General features: G+C 41.1%; 1 protein-coding gene across 3 annotated transcripts; it reads right to left on the bottom strand.

The window, feature by feature from the left end:
* Positions 1-2,135: 2,135 nt before the first annotated feature.
* Positions 2,136-14,441, bottom strand: MTERF2 (mitochondrial transcription termination factor 2). 3 transcript variants are annotated; one of them, XR_013967332.1, is made up of 3 exons: positions 14,252-14,441; positions 12,351-12,473; positions 2,136-4,877 (listed from the first exon to the last, which is right to left on the bottom strand). XR_013967332.1 is itself a non-coding variant. In XM_080812488.1 (3 exons), exon 3 carries the CDS (start codon positions 4,811-4,813, stop codon positions 3,656-3,658), a length of 1,158 nt encoding a protein of 385 aa, XP_080668614.1. In that variant the 5' UTR covers positions 4,814-4,877; positions 12,351-12,450; positions 14,252-14,437; the 3' UTR covers positions 2,142-3,655. The 3 variants fall into 3 exon arrangements, 2 of the variants coding, with proteins under 2 accessions (XP_080668614.1, XP_080668613.1); XM_080812488.1 differs by having other exon boundaries at positions 2,142-4,877; positions 12,351-12,450; positions 14,252-14,437; XM_080812487.1 differs by lacking the exon at positions 14,252-14,441 and having other exon boundaries at positions 2,142-4,877; positions 12,351-12,469.
* Between the last annotated feature and the right edge of the window lie 1,780 nt (positions 14,442-16,221).

The following is a 16,221-nucleotide window of genomic DNA, read 5'->3' as shown; positions in this document are numbered from 1 at the left end:
CCAGGTGCTGTCCATATATCATCTGATTTAATCAGTACCGGGAAAGTATCTCTTCTTACAAATACGAAACAGGCTTTCAGTGTTAGCAATTTTTCCATTATCACTTTTGAATTCAAGTAAATCACTTCTCCAGTTAATACCCAGAAACAGAAGTGGGGCTACTCAGTAACTAGTACTTCATTCTGCTGTTGACGGTCAGTGCTGACTGTATGCTTCATTTACCAGACTAACTTGAGTTCTCTGGAAGTCTTATAGGAATCATACTTATTTTGGCAGCTAATTACATTTTGTCATCAAAATGAATTTAGTGTAATTATAAACTGTTTAAGGGAAATAATTTTGTTATTAGAGCCTTTTCTTCACGGAGGAAATAAAATTTGACTGTAGTGTTTTATGTAAGGACGTCTCTCCTTGCTATATTGCTGACTTTGAAGATTTCAAATTATGGAAAAAGAAAGGTTCAAGGGCTAAAAACTAATGGAACAGGATTTGATCTAAGGAAAAATAAAGTCAGTAGATTACATGTTTGGTCATGAATGTGTATTTTCTAAAAATTTAATCTTGTCAGGTGAGAGTAAGCTACAAATGTATTTCTATAACCATAAATGCCTCTGGTTTTCCACGCCTGGACCTGAGCACAAGTTTGCTGATGTACCGACTATAGGCTTTTTACAAATTAATGGCCACTGAACCCAGCCATACTTTCTTATATACCCTCTTGTTATGTTCGTTTTCTTACTCAAGACAACCATTTCATTCCCTTTCCAGCCCTACTGCAGTGAGTACTCCCTCCCATTCTACTGCCCTTTGTCGAAAGAGGCAACCTGACAGCAGCTCTCCTCTCACACCACTTATTCCATCACCTGCCCGCATCCGTCCCCAGGACTACAATCCCTGTTCTGATCCGAAGTCAGTCCACTTTCACTTTCTGCTTTCATCCTGCAGTTTTTCCATCTCTCTCTCTCCTGGGTCATATCCATGAGCATATAAACATCATCTGGTATTTTCTTTTTTTTTTTTTAAGATTTTATTTATTTATTTGACAGAGAAATCACAAGTAGGCAGAGAGGCAGGCAGAGAGAGAGGCAGAAGCAAGTTCCCTGCTGAGCAGAGAGCCCGATGCAAGGCTTGATCCCAGGACCCTGAGATCATGACCTGAGCCCAAGGCAGAGGCTTAACCCACTGAGCCAGCCAGGTGCCCTACTTTCTTTAAAGAAAAAGTATGCCTAATCTTACAACCTTCATTTTCCTGCTTCCCTTTGCAGCATTTTTGAAAAACTTTATAGTCTCTGCCTTAGTGATCTCTTGTTCTCACGACCCCCCTCCAGGTGCCTTCTTACCTTTCTCATTGCACCAGTCACTCCTGATAGGGCCAACCAGTGATTTCTTTTTGGCCAAATCCATTGGTCACTTATCTGTATCTTAGTTGACCACTCTATGGCATTCAACATTATTGGCCATGCCCTCTTTCCTCAGCAGACCTTTTTGGTCAACTCCTTCCAGGCGTGGCCAGTCACTACTACAAATCTATAATTTATTTCTGGGCAATCTCATTTAGAGTGTTAGCTTTAAATACCATCATAGATACGTAGATGATCCCTGAGTATGTCTAGTTCTGACCTCACGGTTCCAGACTTTGCCATTTGCCCATCTGACATCTCTGCTCAGCTAGTAGGCATCTCAACGTAAAATAAAAGAAAACTAAGGTAACCATATAAATGTTCCAAACTAGGACACTTCTGAGAGTGGAAGATAAGCACACCACTGATAACTAGGTCAGGACAACAAGCAAACTAAACTCTTTCCGAAGGTTTCCCATCACACTTAGAATGAGATTCCATTCCTTAGATGGAGAGGGAACACTCCTCCTGCCCCAACTGTTGCTGCCATTCTTTTTCTTGAACAGACATTCCTGTTTAACTTTGGGTAAGTGACACCCTGTCTGTGCCTGCACCTCCTCATTTGTAGAACAGTAAATGGTGGTTCTCAGCTCTAAGGGTTCTAAAGCACAACATGCCCGGCACTTAGTAGGTGCTACATGAGACTATTGTTCACTACCCCAAGGAACTAAACAGATTTGAACACTGAGGGTTACTTGCATTTGCTAAGTGAATAAAGACATGGCGTGTGTTTTTAATTGGGTTTTATTACTTAAAAAAAGGCCATGCACACATAGGACACAGATGTTGGGAGTGTCAGAGTCAACTGTTTGGTGGTGTTATTTGTTACAAAATTCAAAAGCCACAGCTGGAAGTGAGCCAGTCTTTATCTGGATAATGTTTATCTTGGAACAATACTTAGAAATAGAAATTTGGAATGCTATTAAAATCGGTACCAACCATCACACATTTTCCCTTTCAGAGCCAAACCTGGATTTTCAGTTTTCTAAAAAAGCTGCGTAGTTCAAATGTATATAAATTAGATCACTTCATATTTAAGGAATTTTACAAAAAGTTCCTAAGTTTGTTGTTGGTACTCCTTTGTCATGTCAGGTAAGGGTATGGTTTTTCTTTTCCTTTAAAAAGACATTTATTTGAGAAAGAGAGCGCAAGAGGGGGACAGGGCAGAGGGAGAATATATCAAAGCAGACTTCCTGCTGAGCCTGGAACCATGAGATCAGGACCTGAGCTGAATCTGAGTTGACGCCCAACCTACTGTGCACCTCAGGCGCACCAGGATATGGCTTTTCTTAATGCCAACTCCTAAGCAATCCTTTTTCTATTCCCAGGTTTGAACAGAAGTTAGATCACAGTAAATCTGGACTCTTATCACTTGGCAGGCCTCTCTAAGCTTGTTTCCTCATCTATAAAATTGGGAAAGTAATGATGCACATAAAAGTTCTATGAGAGGAGATGGTCAGTTTTAAACTAAACACACAAGTAAGCTCTATTCTTTTCGAATGAGAAATACTTCATTCTCAAAGACACGCATTTATCCCAACCAAGAGATGAAATCAGCTTTATCTAAAAGAAAATGTATCAGAAGTTTGCTAATTTCACCTAATACTAAGCTACAGGTTTCAGACCACAGTAAAATGATGTTTCGGAGCTGGTGGAGAGGAAGAAGACTGGGTCTGTGTCCCAGATGAAATGTGCTATATAAATAAAAACATATCCATACCTTGAATTAAGGAAGTACACTTGGCAATTTCTTAGAAATGATTCACTTGGGGCGCCTGGGTGGCTCAGTGGGTTAAAGCCTCTGCCTTCGGCTCAGGTCATGATCTCAGGGTCCTGGGATCGAGCCCCGCGTTGGGCTCTCTGCTCAGCGGGGAGCCTGCTTTCTCCTCTCTCTGCCTGCCTCTCTGCCTACTTGTAATCTCTGTCAAATAAATAAATAAATAAATAAATCTTAAAAAAAAAAAAAAAGAAATGATTCACTTATAAAGTTATCACTGTGATGTGTCATTTACTAGTACAGGAGTTTTTTGAAATAGTTCAAGGTAAAAATTACCAACTTTACTTAAAATTAATGCAGCTTATAGTTTAAAATATAGAAAATACATCAGAGATTATATACTTAAAGGTAATTTAGACACAACTCAGAAGCTAAGCAGTTTCTCCAAATTACCAGTGCCTATAAACTGCCTGAATCACTTAAGTCTTCGCCACTTAGCTTCGCTCTGCAATGCTAGAAAGCAACAGCAGTCGGCAAGTTACTCTTCTACATTTAATGGTGCCACAGGGTTAAATAATGGCCTTCCTTTCTTGGCCTGAATTTTGCCAAAGTTAGCCTCAAACTCTTTTTTTGTTCCATTTAGATTGCCTAGATGTCCATCCTTTATCCTATAGCCTAGAGAATTCAGTTTCCTTATCCTGTACTGTACTATCTGTGGAGTTAATTCAAGTACCATTGGTGTTTCTTTTATCTGAGCTATGGAAATGCCTTCTTCCAGTAATCCCTGAATTCTCTCTTCCAAAACTGGAACAGAATAATATAAAATGGCAGGACATTTCAAAACTAATTGCTTCAGGTCATGATCTGTGCATTTAAAAGTATTTTTACAGAAGGACATGCTGTTCTGTATACTTCCTGGGCAAAGTTGAAAAAGAAATGCTTTGAGTTTGGATAGAAGCTGGAGAATTTCAGAGTTTGCAAAACCTTGCTCCTGGAGAAATTCTAATGTTTCCTTGATAGCTGCAGAAGAATTTAGCAAAATAAATGGATCCTGGCTTAATAATTTGAGTAACCAAACTTTCATGTTGGCCTCAGAGCCACCTAAATTTAGGTAACTCTCCTGGAGAATACTTATCATTTGCTTATTTTTCTCAATAGGATTATGAAAAATATTAGATGCAGTTGTCAAAAATCTGCTAATGACCACATTTTTGAGTCCCAACTCTTGAAAGAACTGAATGTTCAGCTTCTGGGTTTCCTGGTCTTTTACGGTAAAGAAAGATTCTGGAAACTGTTCTATTAACTTGACTAACTCTTGCTCGTTTTTGCAAACCAACTGCCAGAGTTCTCTCTGGGTGTTAAAAGTGGCTGGACTGCAGACAATTGCTTCTGGGCAGCGTTCCAAAATACTGGCTATAGCAGCTTCATCGGCACCTAGTTGTTGTAAAACGTCTGCAATTTCTTCAACATAGGTTTCCTTCTCAAAAAGGACCCATCCTTTTAATCTGCGAATTTTCCTGACGTCCACTGAAAATTTATAGAGCTTTTCCACTGTTCTTCTATCTTCTTGGTTTGATTGATGATCAGTTGTATAGATGAAACATGCTAAAGGGGGGCTGGACTTTGAAGCCAATGGCATCTTTCTGAAAGAACATAGCCTGCAGGGCTGGGATCTTAGCAGCAGCTTCCACAGCATGTCTGTAGTCCACTGGCTAATTTTCCCACTGTCCCGGGACTCAGAATGTACTTACTCACTGTACCTGTAACAAAGAAAACATAGGTTTTAACATGAGGGGTGTTTACTTAAAGAATGCAAACACAAATGTGGGTTTTTTTTTTTTTTTTGAGATTTTATTATTTATTTGACAGAGATCACAAGTAGGCAGAGAGGCAGGCAGAGAGAGAGGAAGAAGCAGCCTCCCCAATGAGCAGAGAGCCTGATGCGGGGCTCGATCCCAGGACCCTGGGATCATGACCTGAGCCGAAGGCAGAGGCTTTAAACCACTGAGCCACCCAGGTGCCCCACAAATGTGGGTTCTAAGAAGTAAGCACAGAAATAACATGGATTTAAATTAGACAGGAAAACTGAATTTTGCCAAAGTTAGTCTCAAACTTTTTGTGGAATATTAAATATTCCTCTTAAATAATTTATAAAGTAACTAATATACCTCTTCACAACTTAGATGTCTTATACATTATAAACACACTATGTGAGCTTTGCCACAACCTCGTGAAGTAATTTCCGTTTTACATTTTAAGAGTTCAAAGATTCAAAGACCTCAAATGTTATTCTGACACAAATTCCCTTTCCTACAACTGTTATGTTTTTAAGAGACATGTTTTACTTCTACACACACACACACACACACACACAAGGTTTTCCTCTTTTTTTTTTAACATTTAAAATTTTCAAGTTTATGTTTAGCTGAAGCAAATACTTATTGGGGAGGGGAGTCATCTCTAATTTTATATTTTAGAGTAAATATTTCTGCTGAGTAATTATTATCCAAAGTCAATCTGTTTTATTTAAAAGGAGTTAATAAGTATAAACTTGTTTTATGAGAATTATGTAAAAATCTTTTTTATAAATCCAAAATTAAACCAAGTCTTAGCCAGACAAAGCAAGGAATGCTGCATGACTGGCCCAGTGGAGCAATGGGCAATCAAATTAAGTGGAATGGGGACCATACTTTTACAACAGTCTAACCAGCTGTCCCCACTTGACAGCTTTAGGTCCCGAGAGATGGCTGTACTGTGGGTAATGCCTTATGGACTTTGGCACTATTTTTCTGTTATCTCTGATAATGTAACCATGCCTAGTTTATTGTTTTAACTTTTAAAGGTCATATTTATTTGAGAGAGAGCGCACACAAAGTGGGGGGGAAAGGGACAGAGGGAGAGGGAGAGCAGGCAGCTGGATGAGAGAGAGAATCCCAAGACCCTGAGATCATGACCTGAGCCGAAGGCCACCACTTAACACCTGAGCCACCCAGGTGCCCTGTTCTAACTCACAGTTGCTGAGAGTGTTAAGTGTTGCATCCCTACCACAAAAGCATGAACAGTTTAGCTGGTCAACAGCATTCCCTTATTTTTGTAGGTTTGAAGGAAAGTTGAAAAAAAGTCATAATCCAATCTCTGCCCTTAATAATGCCATTGCCGTAAATATATACCATATATACCATATACCAAGGACTTTTCACTTCCAAACCTGTTCTAACTAATGCAAATAAATCACTATTCTCAAAGGAAAAATAACAAGTAACAATGTTCTCAGTTTGTTTTACCATTTGTAATAATAGCTCATTGTTAGTCCCCATGGTGTCCCAAATAACTCTAGGCATAGTTTCTATTTTACTTCTGGTGGTTCAACAAGAGTATTTTTCATATAATTCCTAATACCACTTTAGATGATTCCTGATAGCCACGATATAAATATTAAGCTATTTTAAAATTTCTAAGAGGACCATGGATTTTAACTGGAAGCAGGAGATACTACATAATGAGTTGGGTACATACAGATCTAATCTGGAGCCTCACAATCTTGGGCCTCACAGCTGTACCACATGCTGGAAGAACTGTGGGCTCTGTGGCCAAAATGTCCATGCTCAGTCCTGGTTCTAATTTATGGGGTTATCTTGGGAAAGTTACTTAGCCTCAGATTAATTAAGTGAACAAGTAGTGATCAGAAGAGTACCTCAGAGTAAATGTTCAATAAGTACTGACAGTACCATCCTTAAAAGGAAAAGAAAGTGCATAAATTTTACAGGGATACTTTGAGTCCAATACTTTGCATAAGCCTGGTACACAGTAGCATTCAGTAAACAGTAGCCATTACTAGGAAATACGTGGGGCTAAAATTCTTGTACTAATATGACTAATATGACGAAAACTGTATTTTAGACAGAAGTACATTATTTAAAAAGAATACGTAAGAATTGTGAAAACTGTATTTTAAATGCTTTGGTTGTCCCAAATAACTGTCTATAAAAGCAATACATTTTCACTAAAGCAAATTTGCCAAATTCTGAAAAGAATAAGGGAGTGGAGTCAAACTATCACTCTCTGCAGATGATATGATACTTTATGTGGAAAACCCAAAAGACTCCACTCCAAATCTGCTAGAACTTGTATAGGAATTCAGTAAAGTGTCAGGATATAAAATCAATGCACAGAAATCAGTTGCATTTCTATACACCAACAGCAAGACAGAATAAAGAGAAATTAAGGAGTCAATCCCATTTACAGTTGCACCCAAAACCATAAGATAGCTAGGAATAAACCTAAACAAAGAGACAAAGAATCTGTACTCAGAAAACTATAAAGTACTCATGAAAGAAACTGAGGAAGACACAAAGAAATGGAAAAATGTTCCATGCTTATGGAGTAGAAGAATAAATATTGTGAAAATGTCTATGCTACCTAAAGCAATCTACATGTTTAATGCAATCCCTATCAAAATCCCATCCATTTTTTTCAAAGAAATGGAACAAATAATCCTAAAATTTATATGGAAGCAGAAAAGACCTCGAATAGCCAGAGGAATGTTGAAAAAGAAAGCCAGAGTTGGTGGCATCACAATTCCAGACTTCAAGCTCTATTACAAAGCTGTCATCATCAAGACAGTATGGTACTGACACAAAAACAGACACATAGGGGCGCCTGGGTGGCTCAGTGGGTTAAAGCCTCTGCCTTTGGCTCCAGTTATGATCCCAGGGTCCTGGGATCGAGCCCCGCATCAGGCTCTCTGCTGGGCAGGGGGCCTGCTTCCTTTCCTCTCTCTCTGCCTGCCTCTCTGCCTACTTGTGATCTGTCAAATAAATAAATAAAATCTTAAAACACACACACACACACACACACACACACACAGATCAATGGAACAGAATAGAGAGCCCAGATATAGACCCTCAACTCTATGGTCAACTAATCTTTGACAAAGCAGGAAAGAATGTCCAATGGGAAAAAGACAGTCTCTTCAACAGATGGTATTGGGAAAATTAGCCACATGCAGAAAAATGAAACTGGACCATTTCCTTATATAACACACAAAAATAGATTCAAAATGGATGAAAGACCTTAGTGTGAAAGAGGAATCCATCAAAATCCTTGAGGAGAACACAGGCAGCAACCTTTCAACCTCAGTTGCAGCAACTTCTTCCTAGAAACACTGCCAAGCCAAAGGCAAGGGAAGCAAGGGCAAAAATGAACTATTGGGACTTCATCAAGATCAAAAGCTTTTGCACAGCAAAGGAAACAGTCCACAAAACCAAAAGACAACTGACAGAATGGGAGAAGACATTTGCAAACGATGTATCAGATAAAGGGCTAGTATCCAAAATCTATAAAGAACTTATCAAACTCAACACCCAAAGAACAAATAATCCAATCAAGAAATGGGCAGAAGACATGAACAGACATTTCTGATAAGAAGACATCCAGATGGTCAACAGACACATGAAAAAGTACTCCACATCACTCAGCATCAGGGAAATATAAATCAAAACCACAATGAGATACTACCTCACACCAGTCAGAATGGCTAAAATTAACAAGTCAGGAAATGACAGATGCTGGTGAGGATGTGGAGAAAGGGGAACCCTCCTACACTCTTGGTGGGAATGCAAGCTGGTGCAGCCACTGTGGAAAACAGCATGGAGGTTCCTCAACAAGTTGAAAATAGAGCTACCCTATGACCCAGCAATAGCACTACTGGGTATTTAACCTAAAGATACAAATGTGATCTGAAGGGGCACGTGCACCCGAATGTTTATAGCAGCAATGTCCACAACAGCCAAACTATGGAAAGAACCTAGATGTCTATTAACAGATGAATGGATAAAGAAGATGTGGTATACATCTACAATGGAATATTATGCAGCCATCAAAGAAATGAAATCTTGCCATTTGCAACGATGTGGATGGAACTAGAAGGTATTATGCTGAGTGAAATAAGTCAATCAGAGAAAGACAATTATCATATGATCTCCCTGATATGAGGAATTTGTGAGGCAAAGTGGGCGTTTGGGGGGTAGGAAAGGAAAAAATGAAAAAAGATGGGATCAGGAGGGAGACAAACCATAAGAGACTCTCAATCTCACAAACTGAGCGTTGCAGCGGGGAGGGGGGTATGGAGAGGGTGTTTGGGTTATGGACATTGGGGAGGGTATGTGTTATGGTCAGTGTGTAAGCCTGATGGATGATTCACAGACTTGTACCCCTGGGGCTTATAATACATTATATGTTAATTTTAAAAAATTAATAAAAGAAAAAAATATTATTGGAGTGAAAAAAAAGAATAAGGAAGTGGAAAAGTCCTTCACAACTGTTCATATCTGACATATATGTCTTTTTTTTTTATTCTTGTCCCTTTTGTTACCATTCTTAAATACATAAAGCAAAGCTACCTTGTATATGAGAACTAGGTCTTAAGCTCAGCCTACAATTTGAAATTGTAATGACTCAGAATTTTTCTTGAAAATGTCTTCAGCAGGTACCACACTAAAGACTGACATGATGCCTTCCAGTGAGGCCAGCACAGCAAGGGGCTCCTCAGCACTGGAACAGATGCTGGTGTTTGGTTAAGCACCAGATAAGGTTATGTGGCCTAGTATGGGGGTTACACTATACAAAATGACAGACTGGGTAAAGCAGCCTGTCTCACATTCCTGCTCACTCCAGGGTGAAATATTATGTGCTCAGCAAGTTGTCTCACAATTAAAGCTGTCTTGCTTTTTTTTAGTCTCTGATGAGCAAACACAGTTAACTGTGAAAGTGAAGAGCACAAATGTTGTGACTCTTCTACAAACAACACAAATTATATATACAATTGATTTATTATATGCACTCTAAGTATCTAAACTTAGCATCAAAAACACTCCATAAACATTTAAAATGAGTACATGATAGTGGGGACTGATAGATTAATTCTGTAATTCCTTCCCCAGCACTGAGTATTTGGGCTGTTTGTAATACTAGTTATCTGCTGCCTATCTGTCTACATTTCATTGTTTTTTAGGATGAATCCCTAGGAGAATTACTGAAAAGAAGATAAGGGAACATTTGAAAAGCTAGGTTGTTAATTTACTATTCCAGAAAAAATATCTGTTAATCTTGTCACAGGCACTATGACCGATTCATCAGTTTTAATTTTTTTTTAAGGACTTTATTTATTTATTTGACAGAGAGACAGAGAGAAAGCACGAGTAGGCAGAGGGAGAGAGAGAAGCAGGCTCCCTGCTGAGCAGGAAGCCGGATGCAGAACTCAATCCCAGGACCCTGGGATCATGACCTGAGCCGAAGGCAGCCACTTAACCAACTGACTCACCCAGGCGCCCCATCATCAGTTTGAATTTTTATATGTGAAAAATGAAAACAATATTAAATTCATTTTCTTCTACTAATGAGACTGAGCTTAATGACTTATTTTGGCCATATTTATTTTCTTTTGTGTATTAACTACTCCTGCCTTTTTAAACTGCAATTTTTTGTTTTTTAAGAATGGACTTACATAAACTCTTCATATATTAAAAAAATATGTTTTTGGATTTTCTCTAATTCACTTTCAGTTGTTGATGGTATAAAAATTCCAGCATTACCAAAATGGTTACATTTTTTACTGTGGTAAGATATAAATTTTTACCATATTAACCATTTTAAGTATATAATTCAGTGGCGTTAAGTATATTCACAATGTCATACAACCTCTACTACTATTTCCACAAATTTTTCATCACCCCAAACAGAAATTCTGTTCCCATTAAACAATAATTCCCCATTCCTTCCTCCTCTCAGCCGTTGGTAACTTCTACTTTCTGTCTCTAGGAATCTGCCTGTTCTTGGTACTTCATGTAAGTGGTCATACAGTATTTGTCCTGTTGCATTTGGCTTTTTTCACTTGGCATAATGTCTTCAAGGTTATTACATAGTATAGCATGTATCAGAACAAAGTGGTTAATTTTAAGTGGTCAAGGGTCATAGAAGTTTTCCTTTTCTTGATTCTTACTGCTTTTACGCACCACATGATCAGATAAAAATTCATCCGTATGTCCTTCTATATTTTTGATTTTAAAAAGTTAGCTCCTTTAATTCACTTCAAATTTCTACTGTGAGCTGAAAGTCTACAGATTATCAACAGTTCAGCTATCTCCAAGCACTGTTTTTGAACAATCCTTTCCTTCCCCATGATCTGTGAGGCCTCCTTTACTATACATTAAATGTAGCTTTTGATTCTATCCAGCCTCTATCCTCACTCTCCGAATATTTTGCAATTCCCTGAATGGCCAAGGAGGCTAATTTCTTTGCTGCAAATTTGGCTCCCTCTGCCAGACCATTCTAAAACAATCTCTGGGTCAAGGCACTCTTGTATACCCCACACAATGATGTCAAAGCTCCTCAGCTTGGACCTCCAGCTTCCCCGACCCCTACTCCACTCTCATTCAATGCTCCCGCCTCTACTCTGTACAAAGAAAGGAGAACAACTCATCACACCAAACGTAAACCTTCTGCTGTCTCCCCTTTCCTACAATTACACCCTTCAGCATCCAGGGTAATCTCTGCTTCTGTACTGATTCCAACCCCTCTGGCCTGAAAACCTCCAGAGTCCCTCTTTCTAATATATTCACTCCTTCAGCTGTATCCTCCTCTCTGGGGCTCCCATCCTTCAGCTCAATGGCTCTTCTCACTGCCACCCCAACTAAAACCCTATTTTCTCTTACCTTCAGTTAATTCTTTTTTTTTTTCTTTTAAAGATTTTATTTATTCAACAGAGAGAGCACAAGTAGGGAGAGCAACAGGCAGAGGGAGAGGGGGAAGCAGGCTCCCCGCTGGGCAGGGAACTGATGAGGGGCCTGATCCCAGGACCCCGAAACCATGACCCAAGCCAAAGGCAGACGCTCAACTGACTGAGCCACCCAGGCGCCCCATCCTCAGTTAATTCTTGCAGATGCTTCTCTCTCTCCAATTCTTCTCCTCCTACTTATATAGATCCCAATAAAGACAATTTCCATGTGATTTGAGCCAATGAGCTCTGTTCCTTCCTCTTTTGACCTCTGTAAGCTTTCAGCATAGTTGACCACTTTCTCCAGGAAATACTCTCTCACCGGATTTCTAAGACTTCCCACTCTCAGTTCTCTTCTCCCCCACCCCCACCCCCCCTTGCTACACTCTCACTTCCTTTTATCTGTCTTCTTTGCAGGCTCATCGTCAAGGCTTGATTCTAGACCCTCTCCTCCTCTTACCTTACAGTTTCTCCTCAGGGATCCTGTCCTCATCCAGGGCTTCAGTTAATCACTTGGGCTTCTTTCCAACTTCTTCTCAAAATGTCATCTTGTCACCTCCCTGCAATAAACTTTTCAATGGCACTTTAGGACAAAGACATAAAACAAAATAAAAACGCCTTACACCATGATCTAAAAGGCCTCTGTCTGGGCTCTGTCACCACCCAAATCTGTGCCTCTCCCCTCCAATCCCCCCCAACCCCACCAGCCACACCAGTTCTTTTCAGTCCCTGGTGCTCTGCCTGTTCCCACCATAGGGTCTTTGAAGGCTGAGGGTAGTTTCCCATGCCCAGAGTGCCCCTGTCTAACTCCTAGGACTGAGTGCCACTCTCTCAGGGAAACTTCCCTGACCATCTTGAATAGATGAAGCCACTTGTCCCCATTATAGGCTCTCATGGCACCATGGACTGCTTCTCTTTGCCACCTGTCATAGCTGCATCTGTTCATGTGTTGTTTCTGTCTCACCCTCTGGGAGGACAGAGATTTGTCACCACCATGTTCCAATGAATTGCTTCCCTACCGTTCACTTCACGGGCACTGCTGACTCTAGGAGGCACTGCTGGACAAAGAGGACCTTTGCGTGTGTTCTTCCACAGCACCTTCCTCTTAACCCTACTGTAGCACTTAAACTCCTGTAAAGTTCTTCATCCATTCAACCAATGGTTTTTCTTTCTTTCTTTCTTTTTTTAAGCTCATGCTGTGTTGTCAGGCATTATGTCAGATTCCAACTCTTCTGCTAAAATGTTTCTTCATAACTTTGGGTCACAGACCCACTAGAGAACCTGGTGAGAGCCCCAGACTCTCTTTCCAAAAAGAACAAAAAGAAAAGACCTGTACTCACAGCATTTTGCAAAAGATTTTACCAGGATTCACGGGCACCCTGCAGCCCAGCTATAAACAACCTGTACTAGATTGCAAGTGCTGCGAGGGCAGGGTCTGAGTCCTGTACTTCTCTGTCCCCTGTACCCAGTGAAGAATTTGGTCCAGAGGAACAAAATCAGTACTTGTCAACTGAAACTGAATGAACAAATCCAGTTCATGAGGCAACCTAAGGTAGTGTGCAAAACTGTGGTCTGGATGGGCTTAATTTCTGGTCATTGGTTATGTTGGGACTTGGAAAAGTCACATCGCTTCTCTGTGCCTCAGCTGGAGTGTCAGGAAAATGGGGACACTACATCCTGGATACCTGTTCAGACTAAACTGAGTTAATATCATAAGCCACTTACAGAGTACTCAGAAAAGTCACCACAATGACCCACTTTAAAGTTGAGGAAACAGATGCAGGTAAAGTAACCTCCCCGAGGTCCGCTAAGCTAATAAAGGGCAGCAGACCTTGGATTCAAACCCAACAACTTGGCTTCAGAGTACAGCGCTTACCCTCTGCCCTACACAGCAATACACTTGGCAAATGTTTGTTCAATCACAACGTGGTCTATTCCCAGATACTCCTGTTTCTTAAGCATTCTTGAAGTGTTAAGTTCACTTCAAGAATATGCGCAATATTCATACTTAACACACTTCGCTCTACAACATCGGTAACAATTCAATTAAGTTCTACTTTATAACATGCACGATCTGCTGACAGTTTCAAATTAACCCCAATGTGTATAAACAAGTAAAAATGAGGACCGAAAGGAAGAAAATCTCGGGGAATGATCGAAAGCCACACATCCATCCTGTGGCGCCTGCGTTTTTCCAGAACCTCTGAACTACGACGCCTGGGCATCCGCCCCGGCCAGGCATGCTGAGCGAGCTGGCGGGGAGTCCCGTTTCTCGGTGCGCGGCCCCCAAACCCTGCCCGTCGGCCGCTGTGTTGCTGGTGAGGCCCACCCCGGGGGGGCGGAGAAAGGGGTGCGACTCACCTGTCCACTCCGTGCAAGACGCAGTGAGTCCCGGGTCCCTGGTTCCGTCCTTCCTCCCTCCCCCCGCCGAGGTTTCCCGTGGCCCGCCGTCTTCCCGAGGCCTGGGAACAGGGGTCAGGGTCCCGAGACTAGTGTCCCAACAGGGCCGCGAATTCCCCTCGGCAGTGTGGTCCCAGCCCCCAGCCTTTCTACCCGCAGCCAATCAGGGCACAGGAGACCCGTGAGCCCGCAGACGCAGCCCCAACGCAGCCAATCAAGGTGCGGGACGCAGGCTGCGCGACCCTCACGTTAGGCGGGGCTGCGCGACGGAGGCCGGCCAGCGTGGGAATCAGCTTGCCTGGCAACGGAGCCAGGTGCCGCAATTACGCGCCCGGCATTTCCACACCCTTTCCTTACCAGCATTTAGAAAACTTGGGAGTTCCGGTCGTTTTGTCCCTTGGGGAACGTCACTAGCTCATAAGAAAAAAATGTAAAAGTAACTCAGAAGCCGCTGTGTCTTTAAGCTATAGCCATTCAGAGCTCCCCAAATAATTCGATGGGTAAAGAACTAATTTACAAAAGAAAAAAAAATGTAGTTCCAAAACAATAAACCTTTGGGAACATATCTAGCCTTCTTGCTGCCCCTTCCACCCGGCCCCCAGGAGTCAGCAACTGTGTTATGTCTTTAAAAACCTCCCCCTGCCACTTCCGTCTAAATACTTGCCTTTTCTGATAAACTGCCCAGTGGTTTACATTCTAATTATTATCTCTGATGCCAACCTCATAAACTGCTTTCTCCTTAAAGCCAGTCTCAATGTCTATCCCATTTATTCTTATATTTGTCTATCAATCAACAAATGTTTATGGTATGCCTATTAAGTTCCAAGCATGTGAAACAGCAATGAGAAGACAGCAGTGGACAAGACAAGGGGGAATAAAGTACATTCCCTGTCTTGACGGAGTTTACATGTAGGACAGTGAAGGACAAAGATATTAACAACGGATAACATGATTAATCCCAACTAGAGTTAAATGTTTCCAAAGATAGGTGCCCCCACCCTGCCTAGTTGTCCTATATTCCTGGGTAGAGCTGGGAGTCCAGAAAGCTAGGATTTTCCCAGGCTGGAGATCTCTCCCTTCATATGTTTCATAGCACACACTGTGCACAGTTCTAACACGGCTTGAACACACACCACTGTAATTCTTCCAGACTGCCCCCTCTTTGTGAACCCCTTGTGGAAATTTACAGATTTTTTTTTTCCTCTGAACAATATTTGGCACATTATAGGAACCCAGGAAATGTTAATTGGAGTCTAGCCTTAATAGTCAGTCTGTGCTCAAAAGGCTTTTTGAGATGGCCTGACATTTGCATTTTAATTACACGGAGTAGCAGCAAGAATCCTAGCTCTTTTTTTTTTTCTTTTTAAAGATTTTATTTATTTATTTGACAGAGATCACAGGTAGGCAGAGAGGCAGGCAGAGAGAGAGGAGGAAACAGGCTCCCCGCTGAGCAGAGAGCCCGATGTGGGGCTTGAACCCAGAACCCCGGGATCATGACCCAAGCCAAAGGCAGAGGCTTTAACCCACTGAGCTACCCAGGTGCCCCAAGAATCCTAACTTTATTTCAAGATCAACTTTGATCTCCAGGACATTCTAGAATTAAATGAGTAGCTAATGTATATGAGGTCTGGGATGCTAGTCAGTAACCCTTCTCCTTCTGAGTTATCTTTATATAAAAATCCTATTATTTATGGCTTTATTGAATACTTTTTCCTGCAATACAAGGATCTGGGACCGGATTAACCAAAATGTTTCACTGCATTTAGGAAAAAGGAATTAAAGTAGGATATGAGAAGAGAAGGCAGTTGAGGAATGTAAACTCAAGCACCTTAGAACCACATGCTGTGGTTAGGAGGAAGGGAGCAGACATGTACACTAGGGTGCTGGCAGCTTTGCTTGAACCTGGGCTCCATATAATTGTGTAAGAAATA

The sequence above is a fragment of the Martes martes genome (assembly GCF_963455335.1).
Source record: "Martes martes genome assembly, chromosome: 8".
In the NCBI taxonomy this organism is placed as follows: Eukaryota; Metazoa; Chordata; class Mammalia; order Carnivora; family Mustelidae; genus Martes; species Martes martes.
The sequence above is the reverse complement of the archived record's forward strand: the minus strand, read 5'-3'. Positions and strand labels throughout refer to the sequence as shown.